Consider the following 27,863-nt stretch of genomic DNA (forward strand, 5'->3'; position numbering starts at 1 on the left):
TATTGCTCCAGGGCAGGGATCGGACGTCACTCCTTAGGAGATGCTTTTCTTCGCAATTGGGGAATGTCATTACTATACGCCTTTCCCCCGATTGTCCTAGTTCCCAAAATCCTGGAAAAGATCATTATGGAAAGGGCTCGAGTAATCCTCATAGCTCCAACTTGGCCACGGCAGCCTTGGTATTCAATACTCCACCAGATGTCCATCAGGACACCGTACACCCTTCCTCTGCTTCCAAACCTCTTGACTCAAGACAACGGCTCCCTTTGTCATCAGAAACCCAAGACCTTACATCTCACAGCATGGATGCTCGCTGGTTCAACCCGGTCGAATGCTCATGCTCACAGATAGTCAAACAAGTATTAGTACACAGCAGAAAAGAGTCTACTCGAAGGACCTACCTCGCCAACTGGACCAGATTTGAAGCGTGGTGTGGCAGTGATGTCAGGGACGCTCATGTGACAAAAATATCCCAGATACTTGATTACATTTTGCACCTCCACGACATGGGTCTTGCAATAGCCTCGCTGTGAGTGCATCTAGCAGCAATTAGTGCTTTTCATCAGGGTTAGGATGGGTTTTCTGTATTTGCTCATCCCATCACAAGGAGGTTCCTAAAAGGACTTACAAACCTCAACCCATCACGGCGACCACCACCACCTTCCTGGAATTTAGACTTTGTTCTGGATTCCCTGACACGCTCCCCCTTTGAAGCCTTAGCTACGATACCATTACAGCTTCTGACCACAAAATTGCTTTTTCTGCTTGCCATTATATCAACCCGCAGAGTGAGTGAAATAGCTGCGTTCATGTCGTCACCTCCTTACACGATTTTTACTAAGGAGTCAGTGACTTTGAGATCTCATCCAGCATTTGTTCCAAAAGTTTGTTCGGATTTCCACATAAACGAGCCAGTTGTTCTTCCCTGTTTCTATCCCAAGCCTCATGCTTCAAGGGAAGACGCAGTGCTGCACACACTCGATGTGAGGAGGGCATTAGCTTTTTATATTGAAAGAACCTGACACTTTAGGAAATCGGACCGTCTAATAGTGTCGTTAGCGGATCAAACCAAGGGACAACCCATCACTTCCCAACGGATTGCGAGATTAATAGTCTCGTGTATTACAACCTGCTACTCCATACGTAACAAACCTCTTGTGTGCTCTCCTAAGGCCCATTCTATGAGAGCAGTAGCCACGACTACAGCTTTTCTTAGAGGTGTTCCATTTCGAGACATTTGTCGAGCAGCAACATGATCCTCTCATTCTACCTTTATGAGGCATTATGGTGTAGTAAACCAATTTGCTACCGATTCCTTTGTGGCTACGGCAGTTCTTTCGCATATCCAAAAACATTAATTCCGGAGTGCTCAAGTGTTCGAGTACTGCTCCGAAGTCACCTGGAGTGGAGCATCCACGGGGCCACTCTAAGAAGAAGAAGTTACTCACCCTGTGAAGTAACGATTGTTCTTCGAGATGTGCCCCATGGGTGCTCCACGACCTGCCCTTGCTCCCCGCTCTGGAATTTTTCATTCTTCTTGTTTCAGGGAGCGGCTGAGAGGAATTGAGCAAGCCGGACTGCACGCAACACTTCAAAGGCGCGAACGCCGCCTCGGGCAGCCACGCATGCATGGTCCGGCGGACCACGGCTCTGATACCTGGAGTGGAGCACCCATGGGGCACATCTCGAAGAACAATCGTTACTTCACAGGGTGAGTAACTTCTTCTTTCGCTTCAGGAGTGTATGCCCCTATTGTACTTAACAGAGCGTTCTGTAGAGCATGTGCCCTGTACCTTCTGGCAAGTATTTGAAGGGTGGAGCAGCCACAGCCCTCTTTAATTCTTTCTCATTGTCAGTGACTATAAATTAGTTTTCCTCTGTCCTGTCATAGTCTTTTTCTCTCATCTTGAGAAGTTTGTTTGTAAATAAGTAGTAGTATCATTTTTAGCAATACCCCTCTTGCGGGGTATCTGTCTCTAACACTGACTGCTGCACCTTCTGCTTATTGTGGTTGTGGGAAGTTCGCTTTAGGAGAAAGATTTGACATTTGTTGTGCCTTTAAAAAGAGGACAATAAGACCATCTTCTGATTCAAGACTTCCTGATATATAGTAAGATTTCAAACAGCTCCTTCCAAAAGTGCTCACCTTCATTCATGCTCTCAAAAACATGAGAAAGTGGGAACTATTTGTCATGAGAGACTGGAAGTGCTATCCATCTCTGGGTTCTTTCACAAATAACTAACACCTGAAAGTTGCTCTAAACCAAAAAGCCGCTTTTTGTGTCTTAAGCAAAGACAATAGCCTAAAAATCTTCTTCAGGCTCTACTCAATACGAAGGGTAGTGTGACATCTTTGGTCTGATACTTTCTAGTACCATCTCAGATCTTAGTATCATCAGCACTGGTACTAACCACCACCCGTCAGTTGAGTCTGGCACTGTCTGACCTCTCACAGACTTATGATCCAGCAACTCTCCATGGCTCCTGGATTGTTAAGCACTGACTACAGCTGAGGCTTATGCGGTTGCTGGAGATGTTTGTCCCATTTCTTTGGTGCCTGGTCCCAAGTTACTTTGTACCATTAGGTCTTACACAGTGGTTGTTGGATGGATCTTTCCATTTGTTTCTTTCTCCTCTTTCCCATTATCCTCCCCTCTTCAGGGACCATTCTCACAAGGAGCTCCTTCTCCAGGAGGCTCAATTTATCATGCAGGTGGGAATTATAGAAGAGTTTGCTCAATATCAAAGAGGAATGGAATTCCATTCCTACAATTTTTTAATTCTGAAAGCACGGGGAGATTTCAGAACAATTTTAGACCTGCATCATCTCAAATGATATCTAAAATAGATAGTTTTGTGGGGCCGCACTGGCTTTCATTATCTCTTCTCTGGAAACTGATATTCCACCTTAAACTTAAAGGTGGTGAGATTCCAAGGCGACAGAAGAAATTTCAGGTTCCCATTGTCTTATTACCCGTTCTTAGGGCTGCTCTTTGCCTTGTCAACAGTGCCTGGCTTTTTTTTTTTTTTACACAGAATGTTTTATGGTGGTAGTTGCATTCCTGAGAAGGTTAGGAATCCAAGTCTCTCTGTGCCTGGGTGACTGACTTGTTTGAAGCCATTTCAGGATTCAGTTATTATCCCGTGTAACTTTCATCCATTCAGCTTTCAAGGCACTGGGTCTGTTGATCAGAAAAAGTATTTCCTCTCACCTTTAAAGAGGATAGAATTTATTGGGGTAGTGTTAGAGTCTAGCCAAGGTGCTGCTTTCCTTCATAAGAATATCAGAATGACCACACTGGGTCAGACTATAGGTCTTTCTAGCCTTGTACCCTGTCTTTTAACAGTGGTGCCCCAGAGGGAATGAACAGAACAGATAATTTTCAAGTGATCAGTCCCCTAGTGCCCATTCCCAGCCCTGACGAATAGAGGCTAGGGACAACATTCATGCCCATCCTGGCTTATAGCATTAATGGACCTGTCTTCCATGAATTTTTCTAGTTCTTTTTGAACCCTGTTATAGTTTTGGTCTTCACAGTATCCTGTCAGTGAATTCTACAGATCGTGCATTGTATGAAGAAGTGCTTCCTTTTATTTGTTTTAAACCTACTACCTATTAATTTCATTTGCTGACCTCTAGTTCTTGTGTTATGGGGGGGAGTAAATAACTTTTCCCTACTTTTCTCTGCACCAGTTGTGATTTTTATGGATCTGTCATCTCCCCTTAGTTGTGTCTCTCTTCTAAGCTGAAAAGTCCCAGTCTTATTAATTTCTCCTCATATGGTAGTTGTTCCATATCCCTAATAATTTTTGTTGCCCATTTCTGAACTTTTCCCAATGCCAAGATATCCTTTTTGAGATGAGGCAACCATATCTGCACACAGAATTTCAATTGTAGGTGTATGTGAACGAGTTCGTCCCTCAGAGTCAACTATGAACTAATCTTATCACAGAGAGTTAAGCATGAGCAGCCACCACCAAGGCCGGTGGCCCTTTTATTACGCACGTTCGTGCTTACACCCGAGCCGGATCTGGCGGTCGGCGGAGTAGGGGGGTTCGGGCCCGCCCCCTCTCCGAACCCCGGCCCAGGGCCCTAAAGGCAGGGACCCACGGTCCCTCCCTAGCGGATGGGGGAATGCCCCAAAACACACCCGCTCACGGGCTCCACGACCCCGCCCTGGGCCGCTTCCTACTCCACCAGGCCTCCCGGCCCGTCTCCCTTGACATCTCTTGCCTCACCTCTCCCTCCTTCTCTCCTCCTCCAGCTCCGTCCACCGCGCTCCCCTTCACCGTGCCGACCCCGGGTTTAAATCCCCCGCCGGCTCCGTTCCCCCTCCGCGTCACTTCCCCGGCGACGCCTCCCAGCCACCCTTCCCCCGTGACATCATCCCCCTGCGCCTCACCGGCCCCTCCCTCTTGGGCCCTGCCGGTCAGCACCTTCTGCCTCCCGACGCTCCCCGCGCCGGCTGCCGGCGCGTTCCTGCAGCCCGCCGCGGCGGGCTGGGCCGTGCTCTCCACCCCCCGGTGTGTCCGCCCGGCGCCTCCCAGCGCACTCTCAGTGCGGGGCGGGAGTGCCCCGTCACAGTGTACCATGAATTTATATAGAGGTTGAGTATTTTTTTCTTATTATGTATCCCTTTTTGAGTGATTCCCCGTATTGTTTGCTTTTATGACTGCTTCTGCATATTAGTCAGAGAACTATCCACAATGACCCCAATATCTCTCTCTTGAGTGGTAACTGCTAATTTAGAACCCATCATTCTTCTTTGAGTGATATCCCCATGGGTGCTTCACTTTTGTGTTGGGTTGTCCCAGGGCCACAGATCAGAGTTTTTCATAGATGTAGCTAGGTGGGCCACGCATGCATGGTAGGCACCTTATGGTGTTTGCACCTGGCCCGACCCTCCTCAGTTATTTCACTATCACCCTTGTTCACAGATGGAGCTCAGCTTCCCTCTTCAGTGTTACCTCCAATGGCCCACTGGTTGTTTTCAGGCTTCCTGCTTCTGATACACTTAATTCTTCTTCAAGTGCTTGCTAATGTCCATTCCACTCTAAGTGTGCACACGCCACATGCGCGGATTGCCAGCGAGTTTTCCCTCAGTGGTACCCGTTGGGTCAGCTGGGGAGCCCCCTGGAGTGGTGCCACTATAGCGGTGCATATATATCCCCACTGGTCCTCCACCCCCTCACTTCCTTCTTATTTCCCATGACGGTTGTTGGAGCTCTCCTCTAACTTGTCCACAAGCGATCCAGTGGTATCTGCAATTCTTGTAGAATAGTTTGCACCTAGTTGTTTCCCTTTGTTTTTTTTCTCTCCAAGTTGTTGTTCCTGTTAGATAGTTAGATAACTCATTGGGTAGGGGCTTGCCTGTTGTATCCCCTTCCCCTCCTGTTAGCAGGGCATGCCAGGGCATTATGGCTTCAAGCCCTGAGCTGACTGTTTGAAGCCTATGCCCTGTGGTGACCTTCACAAGTTGTGTTTAAAGAGCTTGTGTGAGGCCCACCTTCCTGCCAACTGCAGAATTTGTTGCAATTTTAAGCCCCCGATTCAGTGCAAATGAGACTCGTGCTTGAAGATACTCCTCATGGAGTCCACGCTCTGCCTGGCACTGGCAGAAAACGCAGCACCGGAGTCCGATAGCACACCACCGTCGGCGCTGGAGGCACCAACTTTGTCAGGGGCATTGTCTGCCTTGAGATGTCCGGCGGCGCAGCACCGGTTGCAGTCACTAGTACCCCGCAAGAAGAAGAGGGTGGAGAGGGGCAGATCCCGGCCCGTGCCCACGATGTGCCCCAGTTAGGGCACCATGTTGCGCCCGCTCTGGCCAGGAGGGCTGATACTCCTGGGCCTGAACGTGGCCAGTCGAGCGCCCCCAAGGCCGGTCTCACTGTGGGGGAGGCCATACTGATGGACAGGCCCTCCATGTCTGACACCTTCGACGTAGTGCGGGACCTTATTGAGCTCACAGCAGACTCAGAACCATCACCACAAGAGTGTAGGGTTCGCTTGAGGGTGTACACCCATCTCCCAGCAATGGACTGGGACAGACTGGTGTTACACCCTGCACCGACATCCCACCCAGTGGCAGCCTCCTTGGTGCTTACCTCAACACTGGCACCACTGGGGTTATCAGCACACATGATCCCTTGCTTTAAAGCGTTGAGGGAAAGTTCGGCGTCTTGTGCCCTGATTCCCGTGGGCCAACCCTCAGTAACAGGCCACTTGATGCTGCCTTTTCCGGTGTGACACCGGGGTAAACCAGCGTCCATGTCCAGACCAGTGTCCATGGCCAGGCATGTGGTGGGTTGCCATTCCCTGGGCTCATTTTCTGCCCCTCCCTGGTCAGGATCCGACTACTCTTCAGGCTCTGAGGTGGAGTCTGTGCGGTCCAGAATGCCCTTCTCCCACTGTGGTTCACAGCGCCGCTCCGACTGCTGGCGCCAGTTTTATTCCGGCACCATGACCCTCAGGACAGCCTCCTGGGCATATTGCAGTCTTGGCCACCACAGTGGCAGCCCTTGGAATAGTGGCTGTTTTGGACCCCATGGGCATACCATCAGGCCCAGGGGAGTGCCCCCTCCACGGCGGGCTTGTCGTGCCTGGGCATTGGGGCTCCACCAGTGGGCAATGCCTCTGTCCAGTGTCCAGGAACCGCAGGCTTCCGTGGTGTGGAGCAATTCCTCCCAGCCTCATCACTGGGGGGGGGGGGGAACCATTGGCCCCCAGCTCAATCTTCTCCATCTTTGGCATTGGAGCAGCCTATCGAGCAGGAGGACCTGACCATCTGGGGATACTCATCTTTCTCCCCAGATGAGGTGCTTGGCCTTTCCTCTTTCTTGATGCCAGCCATGGACTCCTGTGTCCACCAGGAGCTCCTGCGGAGGCTGGCCCAGAGTTTGGGCATCCAGCTTGAACAGGTCTCGGAAGACTCTGATCCAACAGTGGACATCCTCAATGCTGAACCCCCATCCCAGGTGGTCCTGTCTTTGAACAAAGTGGTGGACAAGGTGACTAAAATCCTTTGGCAAGCCCCAGCATCAATTCCTCCTATGGACAAAAGAGCGGAGAGGAGGTATTTTGTCCCACAGGCGGGACACGAGCACCTGTTCTCACACCGTCCTCCGGGGTCCATAGTGGTGCAGGTGGCAAACCACCGGGAGGACAGGGTCAGCCAGCCCTGACCCCCAAGAACAAAGAGGCCAAGTGATCCGACCTGCTGGGTCGTAAGGCCTACGTGTCTGGTGGTCTCCTGGTCAGGATTGCCAACCAGTACATTCTCCTGAGCAGGTATGCTTTTAATACAAGTTCGGGGAACTGCTTCCTCAGGATTTGAGACAGGAATTCAAGGCCCTTTCTGAGGAAGGAAAGGTGGTGTCCCGAGCTGTGCTGCAGGTGGCCCTGGATTCGGCTGATGATGCGGCTCGTACCATGGCGACAGGCTTGATGCTGCACAGAGGAGCCTGGATTCAGGTTTCTGGCATCCCACTGGAGGTCCAGACCACCATCCAAGACCTCCCTTTCAAAGTGGGGGAGGGGGCTGTTTTTGGACCATACGAACACAAGCCTTCATGGTCTAAAGGACACCAGGGCAACCCTTAAGTCCCTAGGTATACACGCCCCTGCACTCCAGAGGCACTCCATCCTAGGACCCCACCTTGCCTCTTCCAGCAGGGTAGGTAGGACTTCTCCAGATGGAGGGGCCATTATAGTAATAATTGCAACAGAGGTGGCCACAGGGCCCGAGGCAGAACCTTTGAAGGTGCAATTGAGGACAGTGCCCCAGTCTCAGACAGCAGTCCATTCACTGATTGGCTCTTCCCCTTCAACTGTGCCTGGTCCCATCTTACCACAGACCGTTGGGTTCTGTACATGGTGAGGAGGGGATATCTCATCACCTTCCAGTCCTTCCCCCATTCCAATTCCCCTCCCCTGTCTCTCTTCAGGGACCCCTCTCACAAGCATCTTCTCAGATTGAAGGTGCAAAAGCTCCAGAATTTGGGAGCAGTGGAGGAGGTACCTGCGGACCTCAGGAGCAGAAATTTTTATTTCTGCTACTTCTTGGTCCTGAAAGCCAGGGGCAACTTTCATCTTATCCAGGACCTAAGAGACTTGAATACCTTCATCGTGAAGTTGAAATTCAAGATGGTTACCCTAGCCTCCATTATCTCTTCCCTAGATACGTGAGACTGGTACGCTGCCCCCAATCTCAAGGACGCTTATTTTTACATTTCTATCACTCCTGTACACAGGCGCTTCCTGTGTGGCTGGGATTGCTATCAATTCATGGCACTTCATTTTGGTCTTTCCACTGCCTCCAGGGTTTTCACAAAGTATATGGCAGTGGGTGGTCGCTTTCCTCAGGAAGCGGTGGGTTCGGGTCTACCTGTACCTGGACGACTGGCTCGTAAGAGGCTCATCCCGGTTCCAAGTGTCCAACCATATTGCCTTAGGGAAATGTTCCTCACGCTGGGCCTCATGTTGAACAAGGCAAAGTCCACCCTAGTTCCCACTCAGGTGATAGAGTTTGTGGGGGTGCTGTTGGATGTGACAAAGGGCAGAGCCTCCCTGTCCCTGGCTCGCTTCGTGACCTTGAGGGATGCCATTCTGAGGCTGCAGTTGTTCCCCACCATGATGGCCTACTGTTGCATGAGGCTGTTGGGCCTGATGGCGGCCTGTACCAATGTGGGGAGGCATGCCAGGTTTAGGATGAGACCCTTTCAACTGTGGCTGCACTGGGTCCACAACCCAGCCTTCCAGCATATGGACCCAGTGGTGACAGTGCCCGCAGACATGCTTAAATCCCTCGACTAGAGGCTGTACGAGGGCGTGGTTCAAGAGGGGATACCATTTCTCACCCCCTCCACATCCATTCAGCTGGTGACAGATGCCTGGGATATGTGTGGAGACACTCACCTTGGGAAGTTCCAAACACAAGGTATGTAAGGCCCTGAGGATTTTGCTTTTCACCTCAATGTCAGAGAGTTGAGGGCTATATGCTTAGCTTGCGGCATTTTTCTACCACAGCTTGGAAACAGGTGCGTTTCGGTTCTGACCGACAACACAGCTGTGATGTTTTATATAAACAGACAGAGTGGTGCTCACTCCTATCCCCCTGTGCAGGCAGGCTCTCCTCTTCTGGGGCTACGTTTACGCTGGCAGCTTCTTGCACAAGAACTTTTTTTTCGGAAGAGTTCTTCTGCAAAAACTCTTCCAGAAGAGAACGTCTACACTGGAATGTGCTTTTGCGCAAAAGATGTGTTTTTGCGCAAGAGCATCCATGCCAGTGTAGACGCTCTCTTGCACAAGAAAGCTCTGATGGCCATTTTAACCATAGGGCTTTCTTGCGCAAGAAATTCATGTTGCCTGTCTACACTGGCCTCTTGCGCAAGAACAGTTGCGCAAGAGGGCTTATTCCTGAGCGGGAGCATCATAGTTCTTGTGCAAGAAGCCCTGATTTCATACAGTAGAACAACAGTTTACTTGCACAAGAACACACGGCCAGTGTAGACAGGCAGCAAGTTTTTGTGCAAGAGCAGCCGCTTTGGCGCAAGATCGCGCCAGTGTAGATACAGCCTGGGAGTTTTGCGTAACTCACAAAATTCTCCTGGTGGCCCCCTATCTCCCGGGGACTCAGAATAAGTTGGCAGACTGCCTCAGCAGGTCCTTCCAGGGTCACAAATGGTCTCTGAGAACAGTAGATGTTACCCTCTCCAGCTGGGGCTTTCCCCACCTGTACCTGTTCACTTCCCGCACCATCAGGAAATGTCCCCGGTTCTGCTCTGTGTTCGCCCATGGCCAGGGGTCTCTAGGGGATGCATTGTCGAATCCCTGGCCTCGGGGCCTACTATACACCTTTCCCCCTTTTCCATTGATCCCCAGAGTGATCTGCAGGATCCAAGAATTCCTGGCATTGGTGATCCTGATAGCCCTGGCCTGGCTGCAGCAGCATTGGTTCCTGGACCTCCTTGCCCTGTTGGTGAAACGGCCCTTGGCCCTCCCCTTGTTGCTGGACCTAATCTCACAGGAGTTTGGCAGGCTCAGGCACCTGAACCTCAGCTCCCTGCACCTCAAGGCCTGGAAGCTCGATGGCTGACGGCCTTTGAGAGACAGTGCTTGGAGCAGGTTCAGGCTCCTCTTGGAAAGCCGGAACCTTCAACCACATCTTCCTACCTAGCAAAGTGGAAGCAGTTTGCGATCTGGTCAGGTGGTAAGGGATTCCCTCCTACGGAAGCACCAGTCCCAGTTATCCTGGATCACTTCCTGGGGCTTAGGCTTCAGGGCTTGGCTCCCTCCTTGGTGCGCATGCACCTAGAAGCCATCTCGACTTTCCACTCTGGCTCAGGAGGAGGGACTCTCTTCTCGGACCCCATGGTACATTGCTTCCTCAGGGGTCTGGACAGGGTTTTTCACCAGGTATGAGAGCTAGTGCCCCCCTGGAACCAGAACTTGGTGCTATTGAAGTTCATGGGCCCCCCATTTTAGCTGCTAGTTACGTGCTCCCTCCTACACCTCTCCTGGAAGGCCTTCCTGGTGGCCATTACCTCAGCCAGGTGAATATCAGAACTTAGAGCCCCAGTTGTAGACCCCCCATATTTTTTCAGGATAAGGTCGGACTGTGCCCCCACCTGGCATTTTTGCCTAAGGTGGTGTCTTACTTCCATGTTCACCAGGATATATTTCTCCTGGTGTTTTATCCCAAACCTCATAACTCAGGGAGAGACCAGGCTGTTCACACACTGCATGTGAGGCGTGCATTAACTTTTTATTTAGAATGGACCAAACCCTTCGTTAAATCCCCCCAGTTGTTTGTAGCATTAACGGATAGGATAGAGGGCCAACCAGTGTTCTGGATTTCAGAACCATCTTGTTCTGGATTTCAGACTGTATTAAGGAGTGCTACCAGATGGCGAGGGTTCCAGCCCCGCCCATTACGGAGCACTCCACAAGGACGCAGGCCTCCTTCACAGCATTTGTGGCCCAGGTGCCCATTGTGGAAATCTTGCTTCCTGGTCCTCAGAGCTTGCTTCCTGGTCCTCAGTCCATACGTTTGCAGACCACTGCACTATTGCACAGCATGCCAGGGAAGATGCTGCTGTAGGTAGGGCTGTGCTTCAGTCAGCTATTAGGTAGGCTTCACCTTCGCTTCCGGGAGGGGCTAGTTTTGGAGTCACCTAAGTGGAATAGACATGAGCAAGCACTCGAAGAAGAAAAAATGGTTACTTACCTCGTAACTGTTGTTCTTTAAGATGTGTTGCTCATGTCCATTCTGCATCCCACCCACCTCCCCTGCATCTGAGTGTTCCGGCAAGAAGGAACTGAGGGTGTTATATGTGGCGCCACTATAGCAGGGCATATGCCAGCGGGCTCCCCGGCTGGCCCAACAAGTACCATGGAAGGAAAACTCTCCAGTAATCCATGCACACGATGTGCGCACACCTAAGTGGACTGGACATGACCGATACATCTCAAAGAACAACAGTTATGAGGTAAATAACCATTTTATATATTTTTTGCTGTTCTTGAATTTTGGTTAGCTGTTTTTCAAATTCTTCTTTGACCTTCTTCCTAATTGTGTTTTTACACTTTGACAGAGTTTATGCTCCTTTCTATTTTCCTCACTAGGATTAACTTGAATTTTTTTTAACAATGCTGTGAGGGAGTGAGAGCAGAACCTGGCAGTACAGGGGCTAAACAAGGCCTTTTTGCCCAATTAGCCACTCCCTGTTTTACTTGCAGCCAATGCCAGACCTGGAGGGAGAATAAAAGGAGGGAACCTAGCTCAGTTAGGGGCTGACCAGCAAGAGGCAGGAGCTGGTTCTGCCATCCGCAGGACCTGAGCCAGAGCTATCTGCTGAGTCGGCTGCAGGACGCAAACCTCCAACCCCTCCTCCTGGCATGAAGGAAACCTCCATTGAGGAGGGGGAAATTAGCCTCTTTGGGCCATGCCCCAAACTAAAGGAACAGACTCTGGTAAGCGGCCGGAAGTCCTACACCCCGGATCCCCAGCTAACACCAGGACCTAACCTCTAGGACACCCCGCTGCCCGGGAGACCCGGCCACAAATGCTTATTTGCCTCTCGCTGCTTCTTTTACTTTGTTTTTAGCCACAGTGTCACTTTTTTGGTTCTTTTACTATATATTGTTTGATTTGGAGAATACATTTAAGTTGAGCCTATGTTATAGTGTCTTTAAAAATCCATGCAGTTTACAGGAAATCACTTTTGGCACTATGTCGTTTGAACTGTTTTTTTAACATGCTCATTTGTGTGTAGTCCTTCTTTCTGAAATTAAATGCTAGAATCACAGAATATTTGAACTGGAAGGGACCTCAAGAGATCAAGTCCAGTCCCTACCCTCATGGCAAGATGAAACATGGTTTATATCATCCATGATAGATATCTGTCTAACTTGCTCTTAAATATCTCCGGTGATGGATATTTCACATCCTCCCTAGGCAGTTTAATCCAGCGTTTAGCCACCCAGACAGGAGTTTTTCCTAATGTCCAACCTAAACCTCCTTTGCTTCAGTTTAAGCCCATTGCTTCTTGGCCTATCATCAGAGGCTATAGAGAACAATTTTCTCCCTTCTTCCCTGTGACACCCTTTTAGATACCTGAAAACCACTATCATGTCCTCTGTCGGTCTTCTATTTTCCAAGCTAAACAAGCCCAATTCCTTCAGCCTGGCCTCATAGCTCATATTTTCTAGACTTTTAATCATTTTTGTTGCTCTTCATGACCTTCTCCAATTTTTCAGGGATTTAAGGACTGGTAAAAGCCAGCTGAAAGGAAGGGCAGTATGGCAGACTTTTTTTGTAAGCAAAATGCATGGAAATTGTGAGTGTTAAGCATCTTGCCGAATTGCGCCTCTGGTAACGGTATGCTATGATTCTGTGTTTCAGCAAGGCACTGAAGCACGTTTTATTTTAAACATGCTTACATCTGATTAGATGTGCTAAAAGTCTTTGCTTTTAGGGATACACTTAAGCATATGTTGAAGTGGTTTGCTGAATGTGGTGCCTAAAGAAGGAGGTGCTGAGTTCCTTTTCTCTGAAATTGAAAGTTTATCCTTAAAGGCCCATTCATGTTCTTTTAAAGTCACAGCTCTCATTGATTACAACTAGAATCAAACCTGAAAGAAAGTTAAAACAAAGAGCAAAATATAAAAGACAAGTAACACTCATATTTTACCTTCCATAGTTTTGAACAAAAAAAATGTTCAGACACTTTAATACTGACTGATCCATTGTAACATCAAAAGAAATGTAATGTGGATTTCCACTGCATTCATAGCATGAAGTAGAAGAGTATTTATTATGTTTCCTTTTTAAAATCTTTTTTTGACTGTGAACTTGTTACAGATATAATGTATTTTATATGTACAAAAATCTAAGTCATTAGAATGTTCTTTGAAAAATATTGCTTAATTGTTGCAAATGGGAATGTATATTAACTGTACAATTGTAAATTTTATTCAGGAAAACAAGTGAAGCTTCATGATCTTCTGTCATCTGCATAATACTTGTTACTATTTGTTTGTTATAGATGATGATAAAGAGACTGAAATCCAAACAGTTGCTTCAGAACCAAGTTGCCATACTAAGATCTGTAAACAGAAAGTTGGAACATCACATAATAAACCTATTAGGGCAAAGGCTTGCTCTTATGATACAGTAGGTATGTAAATCTTAGTATCACAGAGAAATTAAGTTCTTAGTTAAGCCATTGAAGACAATGGTGTTACTCCAGATGCAAACTGATGTAACTGAGAAATATTTGTGTCAGTGTCTTTTTGCAAGCAGCTATATATTTTGGTTAAAAACTCTGTGGGATAATTCTAGTCAAGATGTCATTTTAATTCTGAAAGACATCAGAGTCTTATAGCTTTTCCTGCAAATTTCCTTTGTTTTCCTTTTTTCACACTTTGTCTCACACTGGAAGTGAATTTGCACATAGGGTTAAAAATTTTTGAGTTCCCAGATATTAAAAACATTATTCAGATGACTGTCTAGGTTTTTATGCTGGTTTTTAGCATCCTGACAACTCAGATTTAAAACTTCAGTTGAGGCATGTATTGGAGTCTTCATTGCAGTGATCTACTCCAGTCCCATCTGGATTAGCAGTTTTCAGCTGAGAGTCTGTGTGTCTTTCAGGGAGCTGCAGAGCCCTGTTGCTGATATCTGGTGCTCTGAGCTCTGACATCCTCCCTGTGAGGATCAATCAGGGAGTGGTGTGGGGACTGAAGTCCCAAGCCCTGATGCCCCCTTGTCAGGCTGAAGCTGGGAGTGGTGCAGGACTGAAGTTACAAGCTCACACCCTGTGCAGCCCAGAGGTGAAGCCCTGAGCTCCCTGCCCCGAAGCCAGGAGCATCAGGGCTGAAACCCAGATGGAGGCAGGAATCTTGAACCCATGGCAGAGTTGAAGGGGCACAAGAGAGTTGTTCCCCCCCAACTGTAGTGCTTTTCCCAGAGTGTAGCAGACCTGGAACAGTTCTATTCTCCATCTCTTCTTCCTCCCAGCCATCCTCAATGGAGATGGGGATAGAATGAAAGTTTATGCTATATCACACATTAATGACCTCCAAATTCTATCTGTGAGGTAATGAGACAGGAAGAAAGCTGGACTGACAATTCTGAAAGAGGGGTTGGAAAGAATCACACAGCACAGCACTGGGAAGGATAGGCAGCTTGAGGTGCTCAGATGTGACACTGTTTCTTAGAAGGAGGTGCAAGTGATGCTGCTGTGGAAGAGTGAGGTCCCTTCTTTTGAATCCTTGATCTCCTTTGAATGTCAGAAGCTTATGAGGGGTTGTATTGGAACAGCCTAAGTCACAATCATGTAAGAAACCCAATAAACTATCTTGTTGCAAGGATGTAAATTCCTAGTGACTATTGTGTAGCTGTCAATATCCTCAGAGAGTAGAAGGAGGAATCTGTTTCATAACTGAATAGTTTGGGTCCTTCAAAAGTAAGATCTTTTATATATTCTGCACCTCTCTTGGGAGACCAAATGAGCTCAGAGTGATCATGGCCGTGGCTAGGTATCTAGAAACTGTATTTATGGCATCTAAGGAAGTTTGGAGAAAGGATCATAGCTGTCAGCTGACCCTCTGAAATGAGACCCTGAAAGCATTCCTGATGATGCAGTAGCAAATTGTAGAGAGTGAACTTAGAATGTGTTGTAGTCAAGGTTTGCCAATAAGAACTGGGACAGGGGGCACATGGTTTAGCTTTTCCTGTCTACAATATCTAACCACTTGGATTCCTCATAGGCAGAAGAAGAAATGGTAATGTTTATTCATTTGCCACATTCGCAACCGAAGAATTGTGGGATGCAACACAAAAAGGCCCATATCCTTAGAGAGGAAATGCTACTTTTTATCTTGCTTAGAGATGGGTTCAACAGTGCTAGGTATTTGCCAGACTTTACTGAGACATGATATCAGGGCCTGAAGGGTGAGTCAAAGAGACTCAAATGTAGGTCCAATTAGAGCTGGGAGGGGTTGAAACTGCTTTGGAAGGATAGCGTCATAATTCAAAAAGACTGGGACAAAATGGAGAAATGGTCTAAAGCAGGGGTGGCCAACCTATTTAACAAAGAGAGTCAAAACAGTGGTAGAAAAAATGTGAAGAGCTGCACCAGAATTGTCAAGCTCCTCAGAACAGAAAGAAAACAGAATTGTCAAGCAAAAACAACAACAAAAATGTTTTTAAAGGAAGTTGCCCATTTAAGATGGCTGCCATCTTGGGCGCCATTTTTAAAATCCCACAGCTCTGACCCAGTAAGCACAGGGAATCTGGAGGCCGGGATGGATGGGGGGAGCCGACGGGGGGTGGAGGCCATTGGGGGGGCGCAGGAGCGGCTTCGAGAGTTGCACTTTTGGGGGGCAAGAGCCACATGCGGTTTGCGAGCTGTGGGTTGGCCACAGTTGGTCTAAAGTAAATAGGATAGAGTTTAATAAGGACAAATGCAAAGTACTCGTCTTAGGAAGGAACAATCCGTTTGACACACACAGAATGGGAAGTGACTGTCTAGGAAGGAGTGCTGCAGAAAGGGATGTGGGGGTCATAGCAGCACTTCTTTGGTTCTCTTACTATTTATTTTTTAATTTGAAGAATACATTTAAATTGAGCCTATATTATAGTGTCTTTAAACATCCATGCAGCTTAGAGGAAATCACTTTTGGCAGTGTGTCTTTTAACTTCTGTTTAAAGAACTTGCTCATTTTTGTGTAGTCCTCCTTTCTGAAATTTAATACTAGAATCATAGAATACTTGAACTGGAAGGGACCACAAGAGATCATCAAGTCCAGTTCTCTGCCCTCAGGGCAGGACCAAGCACAGTCTATATCATCCTTGATAGATGTCTGTCTAACCTGCTCTTAAATATCTCCAGAGATGGAAAGTCCACAACCTCTCTAGGCAGATTGTTCCAGTGTTTAACCACCTGAACAGTTAGGAAGTATTTCCTAATATCCAACCTATGCCTCTCGTATCTTGCTCTCTCACTCCTGTTAATGCATCCCAGAAGCATGTTTGCTTTTTTTTGCAACAGCACCACACTGTTAATTCATATTTAGCTTGTGGTCCACTATGACCCCTAATTCCCTTGCAGCAGTATTCCTTCCTAGACAATCAGTTCCCATTCTATGTGTGTGAAACTGATTGTTCCTTCCTAAGTGGAGTACTTTGCATTTGTCTTTATTAAACTTGATCTTGTTTATCTCAGACAAGTTCTCTAGTTTGTCCAGATCATTTTGAATTATGACCCTATCCTCCAAAGCACTTGCAACCCCTCCCAGCTTGGTATCATCCACAAATTTAATAATCATACTCTCTATGCTGTCATCTAAGCCATTGATGTAGATATTCAACAGAACTGGTCTCAAACAGACCCCTGTGGAACCCCACTTGTTATGCCCTTACAGCATGATTGTGACAGTTAATAACTACTCCCTGAGGGTATGTCCACACTAGTTTGTTAATTCAAGCTAGGTAGGCAAATCAGGCAACTCCTCATGGAATGAGGTGTAACAGTTAATCCGAACTAAGGACTTAGTTTGGATTAACTTTAAACTGCCGTGTGTAGCTGCGGGCAGTTCGTTCGAACTAAGGGGGATTTAAAAATGGCAGCCAGACGGGAACATGCAAATAAAGCCTGGGGTATTTAAATCCCAGGCTTCATTTGCAACTCCGGTTGCCTGATTTGCCTACCTAGCTCAAATTAATGAGCTATTATAGACATACCCTGAGACTGGTTATCCAGCCAGCTATCACACGCCTTACAGTAGCCCCATCTAAGCTGTATTTCCATAAGTTTATTGATAAAGTCATGCTAGACTTATGTCAAATGCCTTACTAAAGTCTAGGTATACTATGCCTACCGCTTCTCCCTTATCTGTAAGGCTTGATATCCTATCAAAGAAAACGATCAGATTGGCTTGAAGATTTGTTCTTTACAAATCCATGTTGGCTGTTACCCATTTTCAGTGTCCTCGAGCTCTGTACAGTAAGGAGAGCATGCAAGTACTTTCTTCCCCCAATTCTGGGCAAGTCAGTGTGCGTACTCACAGACAATACTGTTTGCATGTTTTACATAAACCACCAAGATGGGGTCAAGTCATATCATCTATGCAAAGAAGCTGTGGCCCTGTGGTACTGGTGCATTTACCATCATGTCACCATATGAGCCGTATATCTCCCAGGCAAGCAAAATGCCATCGTAGATCAATTAAGATGAATATTTTTTCAGAAATACAAGTGGGAGATATATCCCCAAGCCCTACATTCCATTTTCCAGAAGTGGGGCTTTGTGGAAATAGATTTATTCACTACATTCCACAATGCAAAGGACCCCAAATATTGCTCCAGAGTGGGACTAGGCAAGAGTTGCATGGGAGATGCCATGATGATCAGCTGGTCTCATAGTCTGTTATATGCCTTCCTGCCCTTTCCCCCTTCTCCACAAAGTCATACAAAAAACAAAACAGGACAGGGCCAGGGTCATGCTGATAGCACCCACATGGCTCAGGCAGACCTGGTTTCCTTACCGATCTCAGTTGTCAGGTGCTCTTCCGATTCCTCTTCCCGGGGTGCCAGACATACTGTCTCAGGTTCAGGGTCTCATTCTTCATCCCGATGTCCACAAACTCCATCTCAAGGCTTGGCTCCTCCAAGAGTGATTACATAGGACCTCACATCTTTGGACGAAGTTCGTACTCTAATCATGAACTGTTGTAAGGAAAGTACAAGGAATATCTATTTGCAGAAATAGCACTGTTTCCCTAAGGGGGCTGCCCACAGAGCACTTCAGCCTTGTACAACACAGCTGCTCACTGTCTTGGAATATCTTCTCTCCTTGAAGAAACAAAATTTATCAAATTCATTGATAAAGGTCCACTTAGCAGCTATTTCTAGTGAGCATGATAATGTTGAGGTCACACTATTTATTTCTTTTCATCTGACCACCAAAAATTCTTCAAGGGTCTCAAGGTTTCCCCTCCCCCCAATAAAGCTCATAAAGTGCCATTTTGGGATCTCAACCTTGTCCTTAACACCTTAACCTGCTCTCCATTTGAGACCATGGCAGCACCTTCACACCTTTCCATAAAAGTTGCCTTCCTGATCGCCATTACAACAGTCAGAAGGGTCAGTGAGTTGGCCTCCCTCATGGCTGATCTGCCGTTTATGATTTTTCACAACGACAAAGTTGTGCTAAGACCACATCTGAAATTTCTACCAAAGATAGTTTCAGAGTTCCACCTCAATTAATCCATATACTTACCTGTTTTCCCCCAGAAACCTCATCCTGACACCAATGCTGCCTGACTCCACTCCTTGAATGTACGGTGAGCAATTGCGTTTCACCTAGACAGAGCAAAACAATTTACATGTTCTTCTAGGCTGATCATTTCTATAGTGGATGTCTCCATAGGTCAGGTGATTTTGAAACAGAGGCTTTCAAAATGGCTAAATAAATTGTATTAAAACTTATGACATCTGTAAGGTATCAAGCTCTCCAAACTTTGACTCTAAAGCCCACCTACTCTGTGGACACTGCTTTGTAGTTACTTATAGTGAAGCATCCCCAGGGATAGCACTTGAAGAAGAAAAGGAAGTTACCCTGTGCAGTAATGATGTTTTTTCAAGATGTGTCCCCTTGTAGGTGCTCCATGACCCACCCTCCTCCCCTCTTGTCCTGAATATCTATTTACTCAGGCATAGAGAAGGAACTCAGGAGGGTTGGGCCGTGCATGTAAGGCACACCATGATGCACCTACTGTGCATGCGCAACCCAACAGACTACTACTGTTGAAATCTCAGATCTGCAGCACTGGGATGACCCGAAACTTACAGTAGAGTATCCACAGGGGGACACATCTTGAAGAACTTTTGTACTGTACTTTCTTTTTCTTGGGCATCCTCAATACACCTATCTTCTCTAAATCATCTTTACTTTGTTCTTATCTTATTTTGGCCTGTGTTTGTGCACTTCATTGTTAATATCAATTGTATTGAATTATCTGGCCACCATTAACCTTTTTAGTGAAGATTGGAAGAAACTATAGCATTACATACTGCAGTACTTTTGAGGTAATCAGTTGTTAGATCTTTTTCATTAAGTAGTAAACATGTATTTCCCTTTTTTTGATCCTAGTATGTTTGAAAACCCTCCTCTTATTTCTACATGCGTATGCTGTTTTGTTTCCTTTTTGCAATTTGTCTGTTTTCATTTTTTGTAAGATATCTTTTTGATTTCCAGTCAATTAAAAGGCTCTTGATGGAGTCCTGGCATCTTCTGGTGTGTCTAAACTACACTCCTCTGCCGACAGAGGAATGTAGATTAGGCACATCGCTACTGCAAATGAAGTAGGGATTTAAATATCCCATGCTTAATTTGAATAAAAATGGATGCTGCTTTTTGCCGCTGCGGCACTTTGCCAGCAAAAAGCGGCAGTCTAGACGGGGATTGGTTGACACTGATCCCTTATGCCTTGTGCAATTAGGCTTACAGGATCGGTTGGAAAAGACTTTCCTTGTCGACCGATCCCCCATCTAGACTTCTGCTTTTTGCCAGCAAAGTGCTGCGTTGGCAAAAAGCGGCAGCCATTTTTATTCAAATGAAGCACGGGATATTTAAATCCCTGCTTCATTTGCAATAGCGACATGTCTAATCTACATCCCTCTGTCAGCAGAGGGGTGTAGTTTAGACACACCCTTCCTGTCCTTCCTTGGCATCAGGATAGTTTTGATTTGTGCCTTTAATACTTTCTCCTTGATAAACTGCCAACTCTCCTGAACTCCTTTGTCCCTTGGATTTTCTTCTTATGGGACCTCACCTCCCAGTTCTCCAAGTTATAGTCTGTTTTGAAATCCATTTTCTTTATTCTATTCTTACTCTTTCTCTTTATAGAATAAAAATTCTATGACCTCATGATCATTTCACCCAAATTTTGACTTCCAACTTCATATTCACTATCAATTACTCTATTCTGATCAAAATCAAGTCTAAAATTACTGTCCCACCAGGTTACTTCCTCCATTTTCTGAAACAAAAAGTTGTCCACTGTACATTCCAGATATTTGGAAATGATTTTGTGTTGTCATACTACTTTTCCAACAAATATCTGGGTAGGTAAAATTACCCATTACTACCAAACCTTGGGTTTTGGATATTTTTTTGTTCTAGAAATGCCTCATCCAGTTCCTCGTCCTGATTTATTGGTGTATGGCTGACACCTGCCATGAAACCACCTGTATTTTTTTACCCTTACATTTCTGACAGACACATTCATCTACCATTCTACATCCAATGAGGATAGGGTTACCAATTTTGATTAGGCATATTTCTAGAGGTTTTATCAGATGACATAATCTTTAATTAAAGATTATTTTCAGGGCCTCCAAGATCAGGATATGGCTCAGGCAACAGAGGTACATGGAGTGCCTTAACAGTGGGGAAAGTTACTCCATTTATGACAATATCATTTGGTTAGAATAGCATTCTGCCCAGGAAGGTAAACTCTCAATCAGCTGGAAATCCTGATGCCACAAACTTTTCCAGTGCAACCCATACTGGAATTTATAATTTGGCCTCAATGGTTGAAAAGAATCTGAGTAACAGTGGAGTAATGCCAATTTGCAGTTTATGTACTTTTATACTCTTGAAGAGGACAAACTAAGGGCATGTGAATCCCATCATAATCCAAGGCACATTTAGTGAACTCTGTCTCCAAGTCAGCAACTACTTAGGGACATTGTTCATGCACAGTACCTTTGGGAAGATCACATACCTGATTGCCTCGGAAATCTGGGCATCCCCCCTTCCCCCCAACAGTCAACTTGCCAACATCAAATTGGTAATCAAAGGCAATGTCAGGAGTGGCCAGCTTCTAGAGCAAACCACTTCTGGACCAGTCTGACTGTCTTCATGTGTGTGTCATGATGCTTGAAATTAAGGATAGTCTACTCACAGAGGTCTAGAAATGTTGATTCTTCATAGGAAATATTTGGTGCATGGCAATGTAATCTAGGGAAGTTAAAATGACTGTTTGGTTAAATCATAGAATCATAGGACTGGAAGGGACCTCGAGAGGTCATCGAGTCCAGCCCCCCGCCCCCAAGGCAGGACCAAGCTCCGTCTACACCATCCCTAACAGATGTCTATCTAACCTGTTCTTAAATATCTCCAGAGAGGGAGATTCCACCACCTCCCTTGGCAATTTATTCCAATATTTGACCACCCTGACAGTTAGGAATTTTTTCCTAATGTCCAATCTAAACCTCCCTTGCTGCACTTTAAGCCCATTACTCCTTGTCCTGTCCTCAGAAACCAAGAGGAACAAATTTTTTCCTTCCTCCTTGTGACACCCTTTTAGATATATGAAAACTGCTATCATGTCCCCCCTTAATCTTCTCTTTTCCAAACTAAACAAGCCCAGTTCATGAAGCCTGGCTTCATAGGTCATGTTCTCTAGACCTTTAATCATTCTTGTCGCTCTTCTCTGTACCCTTTCCAATTTCTCCACATCTTTCTTGAAATGTGGCGCCCAGAACTGGACACAGCTGAGGCCTAACTAGTGCAGAGTAGAGCGGCAGAATGACTTCACGAGTTTTGCTTACAACACACCTGTTGATACAACCTGGAATCATGTTTGCTTTTTTTGCAACAGCATCACATTGTTGACTCATATTCAACTTGTGGTCCACTATGACCCCTAGATCCCTTTCCGCCATGCTCCTTCCTAGACAGTCGCTTCCCATCTTGTATGTATGGAACTGATTGTTCCTTCCTAAGTGGAGCACTTTGCATTTCTCTTTATTAAACTTCATCCTGTTTACCTCTGACCATTTCTCTAACTTGCTAAGGTCATTTTGAATTATGTCCCTATCCTCCAAAGAAGTCGCAACCCCACCCAGTTTGGTATCATCTGCAAACTTAATAAGCGTACTCTCTATCCCAATATCTACATCATTGATGAAGATATTGAACAGTACGGCTCCCAAAACAGACCCTTGCGGAACTCCACTTGTTATCCCTTTCCAGCAGGATTTAGTACCGTTAACAACAACTCTCTGACTATGGTTATCCAGCCAATTATGCACCCACCTTATCGTGGCCCTATCTAAGTTATATTTGCCTAGTTTATCAATAAGAATATCATGCGAGACCATATCAAATGCCTTACTAAAGTCTAGGTATATGACATCCACCGCTTCTCCTTTATCCACAAGGCTCGTTATCCTATCAAAGAAAGCTATCAGATTAGTTTGGCATGACTTGTTTTTCACAAACCCATGCTGGCTATTCCCTATCACTTTATTACCTTCCAAGCGTTTGCATATGATTTCCTTAATTACCTGCTCCATTATCTTCCCTGGGACAGACGTTAAACTGACCGGTCTGTAGTTTCCTGGGTTGTTCTTATTCCCCTTTTTATAGATGAGCGTAATATTTGCCCTTTTCCAGTCTTCTGGAATCTCCCCTGTCTTCCGTGATTTTTCAAAGATCATAGCTAAAGGCTCAGATACCTCCTCTATCAGCTCCTTGAGTATCCTGGGATGCATTTCATCAGGACCTGGTGACTTGCTGACATCTAACTTTCCTAAGTGATTTTTAACTTGTTCTTTGTGTATCTTATCTTCTAAACTTACCCTCTCTCTGCTTGTATTCACTACGTTAGGCACACCTCCAGACTTCTCGGTGAATACCGAAACAAAGAAGTCATTGAGCATCTCCGCCATTTCCAAGTTTCCTGTTACTGCTTCTCCCTCCTCACTGAGCAGTGGGCCTACCCTGTCCTTGGTCTTCCTCTTGCTTTTAATGTATTTATAAAAGGTCTTCTTGTTTCCCTTAATGCCTGTAGCTAGTTTGATCTCATTTTGTGCCTTTGCCTTTCTAATCTTGCCCCTGCATTCCCGTGTTGCTTGCCTATATTCATCCTTTGTTATTTATCCTAGTTTCCATTTTTTTATATGACTCCTTTTTTATTTTGAGATCATGCAAGATCTCCTTGTTAAGCCAAGCTGGTCTTTTGCCATATTTTCTATCTTTCCTACACAGCGGAATTGTTTGCTTTTGGGCCCTTAACAACGTCCCTTTGAGATACTTCCAACTCTCCTCAGTTGTTTTTCCCTTCAGTCTTGCTTCCCATGGGACCTTACCTACAAGTTCTCTGAGCTTATCAAAATCTGCCTTCCTGAAATCCATTACCTCAATTGTGCTGGTCTCCCTTCTACCTTTCCTTAAGATCATGAACTCTATTATTTCATGATCACTGTCCCTCATACTGTCTTCCACTTTCAAGTTCTCAACTAGTTCCTCCCTATTTGTTAAAATCAAATCCAGAACAGCTTCTCCTCTGGTAGCTTTTTCAACTTTCTGAAACAGAAAGTTGCTTCCAATGCAGTCCAGAAACTTATTGGATAGCCTGTGCCCCGCTGTGTTAGTTTCCCAACATATGTCTGGATAGTTGAAGTCCCCCATCACCACCAAATCTTGGGCTTTGGATAGTTTTGTTAATTGTTTAAAAAAGGCCTCATCCACCTCTTCCACTGGCTAGGTGGCCTGTAGTAGACTCCTAGCATGACATCACCCTCATTTTTTACTCCTTTTAGCTTAACCCAGAGACTCTCTACACAGCTATCTCCTACGTTCATATCCACTTCAGTCCAATTGTGTACATTTTTAATATACAAGGCAACCCCTCCTCCCTTTTTTCCCTGTCTGTCCTTCCTGAGCAAGCCGTACCCTTCCATACCAACATTCCAATCATGCGTCCCATCCCACCAGGTTTCTGTAATACCAATGATATCATAGTTGTATGTATTTGTTAGCAATTCCAGTTCTTCCTGCTTATTACCCATACTTCTTGCATTTGATAATGCTTAGTCAGTTAGCCATCTTGACTCAAGTCCTACTGCTAAGCTTGCCACCCAGCCCCACTGCAGGATCCTACCATGGGGTCCTGATGCATTAGGAGTCCTGCTGCCTAGTCTGTCTGGGGCTGCTCTAGCCTGGCACAGCTGACTACTGCCAGAGTTCACTATCAAGTGCCAGTTAACTAGTAAGCATAGAGGTAAGCCTCATGCTTACTAGTTGCTATCCCTAATGTGATTTCAACAGTTTGTGCTTGTAGCCCTGCTCCAGAAGCACCAGTTTGCGTAGAGGCATCAGCAGCTATCCTGTGAGTTGTGAGCAGCATCAGGCAGTTGTAGTCTGCTGCCTCTTCCTTAACTTTCGGTTGGTTAGATGCCTTTGGTTGCTCAGAAAATGCTGCCAAAATGTTCACCAGCATCTCATAGATGCTCTGCTCATTTCCTGACACAATAGTGAAACTGCAAGTAGAACAAGTTCTTCAAATAGTAACTCCTCCTATGTGGCTGGCTCTCATTGTCAAAGAGAATGCAGACTCAAAAGTCATTTCAGTTGGATGTGTTAGTGGGCTGTGTCAAATTCCTATCAAGTACGATGGGATAAATAATCAAGCTTTCCCACAATGCACCACAAACAAGGGACTAGAGTGACGACAACAAAGATAGTCACTTGGCAACATAGGATCATCTGTTTGTCTCAGGTCTGCATAGTGCATTATGAAGACACAATTGTGAAGTCCTTATTTAGAAAGCTTAGGGTGAATATTGAGTGTAGATTGTCAAGCATGAGCTTACAGATACCAAGCCTGTGTGCTTTAGTCCCACAGAACTGTGTTTATTACAGTGTGGACATAGCCTAAGAAACCTCTTCCCACTTGGATCCTCACCTCTTCCAGGCTGGCGGCCTGGCAGGAATAAGCCATACTGTTCTTGGGGCACCTCTGGTATTTTCACCATGGGAATTAAAAAACAAAAGTATAGTCGGAATAGGAAAATGTGGACTTCAGCACTCCTCCTCTATCTTCTTTTTCTTCTTTCCCCACCTTTGTTTTACTTCTGTAGGCTCTACACTTTAGTTAAAGATGGCAGCTGTTGTCTTATATGTGGAAATAGATGAGCCTGAGCTCTGACCTTTTTGCCCTTCTAATGATGCTTAGACTGGGGTGGAGCTGAGGTTGGCTTGTCCTAGTCAACAGGAAGGAAGACTAACTCCCCACAAAGTGGGCTCATATCCATTGAGAAGAAGGGAGTGAGGAGGCAGGTTGTTTTTTTTCTAAGTCTTTCTGCACTGCTCAAGTCTCAATTGCAATTTCCTTTCACTACCCCAGGTAGTGTCAGCTGAGCTGAGCACCACAATGACAGTAAATTTAGTCTTTCTTAACTTTCATGGGCTATATATTAACATTAGTTTATTCAGCTTTGAGAATAATAACTAAAGACTGAGTAACAGGTTGACCAAGACAATGAAAAGCTACACATTAATTTGAAATATGTACCTTGCTTGGGTATGTCTTAAAAATTGATATTTTCATTCTTTAAACACCAGAACCAATTGATGATGATGTGATTAAGCATATTTTGAGGCTGAGGGGCAAACTTGGCTGGCAAACCATATTACCACCACATGGATTCAGAGCTGAAGAGATGAAGGCAACTAAAATTCAGAAGATTGCGCTAGAGGTAATTTTTCTTTATTTTTCTATTGAATTTTGCCTTGTGTGAATGAGGATTGAATATAATTTGGTTAAAATAGTTCTTCAAGTGATTGCTTATGTCCATTCCATGTAGGTGTATGCACCCTGCATGCATATGTCATTGGAAGTTTTTTCCTTAGCAGTACCTGTTGGGCCAGCAGGGGAGCCCCTTGAAGTGGCACCACTATATTGGCTAATATATTCCCCTGCTGGCCCTCCACCACCTCAGTTCCTTCTTAGTGCTTGTGACAGTTATTGAAACATGTTTTTGCTCTTGCTCTGCAAGCGCCTTTTAGCAGTTTTCTCTTTTCATTCAGTTAGTTAAAGTTTCACAGTTAATTGTTCTTATCTAGTTGTTAATAGTTGTTAAACATACTATGTCTGGTTGAGGTTCTTACTATTCAAGAAGGTTGTTGGTAAATTGGAGAGGTTTCAGAGAGGAGCCATGAAAATTATTATAGGCTTAGTAAACTTTCTTATGGTGCTAGACTCAAGGAGCTTAATCTACTTAGCTTTGCAAAGAGAAGAGTAAGAGGTGACTTTAATACAATATATCAGTATCTACATGGGGAACAAATATTTGAAAATAGGCTGTTCAATCTTGCAGAAAAAGATAAAACATGATCCAGTGGTTGGAAGTTGAATCTTGACATATGTGACGAGGAAATAAAGTGTAAATTTTTAACAGTGTTAGTAATTACCCATTGGTACAATCTTCTGAGAACTGTATTGGATTCTCCATCATTGACAATTTTAAAATCAAGATTGGATGTTTTTCTGAAAGCTGTCCTCTAAAAAATATTTTGAGGAACTTCTATGGCCTGTGTTATACAGGAACATAAGTTAGACTTTCAAAATGGTCCCTGGCTTTGGAATCTGTGAACATTTAAAATTCTCTTGTGATGGAATAGAAGAATAATTGGATGTGATGCAATAATATGTTATTTTCCAGCTAATTCTGATGCCGTTATTTACCATTCTATTTTTAGTCAGTCTGTTTGAATTTCTCTAGGTATGGTAAGCTACATAATCAGTTTGTAATTATGAAAAATAAATGGTGCAGTAATTGTATGTGTCCTTTGCTAACAGAGACCTTTAATACTGAAAGATAGTGGAGAATATGTATATTGTCTCCGGAGAAACAGGAACAACCCTAAGGCTCCCTATAATCCGTATGATCTTCAAGTTGTCTCTGCAAATACGGCTAGACATAATAAAGAATATTGGACTGTTACTGCTTCATTTGTGTCCAAGGTACCTATATAATAATTTCAGAATTTACATTCATAGCAGTATTTGTAACTCTGGATTTCTCAAACTTTTCTGTAGCATGTGTCCACTTTGCCTCCCATTTTTGATCTGACAACATCCTATTGGCAATTACAGTATTTGTGTATGTAAATCACACTTTGTGGCACTAGGAAGTCTCCAATGACTTGGCCACTCATAGAGATTGATGGATTTGCTATTGGCTGCAAGTTAACAGAGCTGGGTCATTTTTCTCAGGCAGAAGAGACTTCTGCTTTTAGATAGTGTTCTGGGGTTTGGTCCATGCTGTTGTGTCAACCCATTGAAGGGCTTCACATTACACTTACATGAAAAAGTAGTATTGAGGCAGTGTTTAGGATGAATTTTTCAAAATTGATCAGCATTTGCCTGTATCTGCTCCCCTTGAAGTGTGTGATAAAGCTCCCATTGATTTCGGTGGAAGCAGAATTAAGCAAACACTGAGCATTTTAAAAAAATCTCACTGAATATATTTTTAGTAGCCTTTTAGTGTGACTTACTGCTG

At 45.2% G+C, this 27,863-nt stretch overlaps 1 protein-coding gene across 1 annotated transcript in view; it reads left to right on the top strand.

Annotated features, from left to right (window-relative positions):
* DNAH14 (dynein axonemal heavy chain 14) overlaps window positions 1-27,863 on the top strand; it is a 605,515-nt gene that overhangs the window by 45,789 nt on the left and 531,863 nt on the right. Inside the window, exons 5-7 of the mRNA XM_075925276.2 lie at window positions 13,549-13,680; window positions 25,924-26,057; window positions 27,161-27,325. Of these exons, the coding sequence (XP_075781391.2) occupies window positions 13,549-13,680; window positions 25,924-26,057; window positions 27,161-27,325 (431 nt within the window). The remainder of the gene's footprint in view (window positions 1-13,548; window positions 13,681-25,923; window positions 26,058-27,160; window positions 27,326-27,863) is intronic.

Source organism: Pelodiscus sinensis, chromosome 3, assembly GCF_052426305.1.
Source record: "Pelodiscus sinensis isolate ZL-2025 chromosome 3, ASM5242630v1, whole genome shotgun sequence".
Classification (NCBI taxonomy): domain Eukaryota; kingdom Metazoa; phylum Chordata; order Testudines; family Trionychidae; genus Pelodiscus; species Pelodiscus sinensis.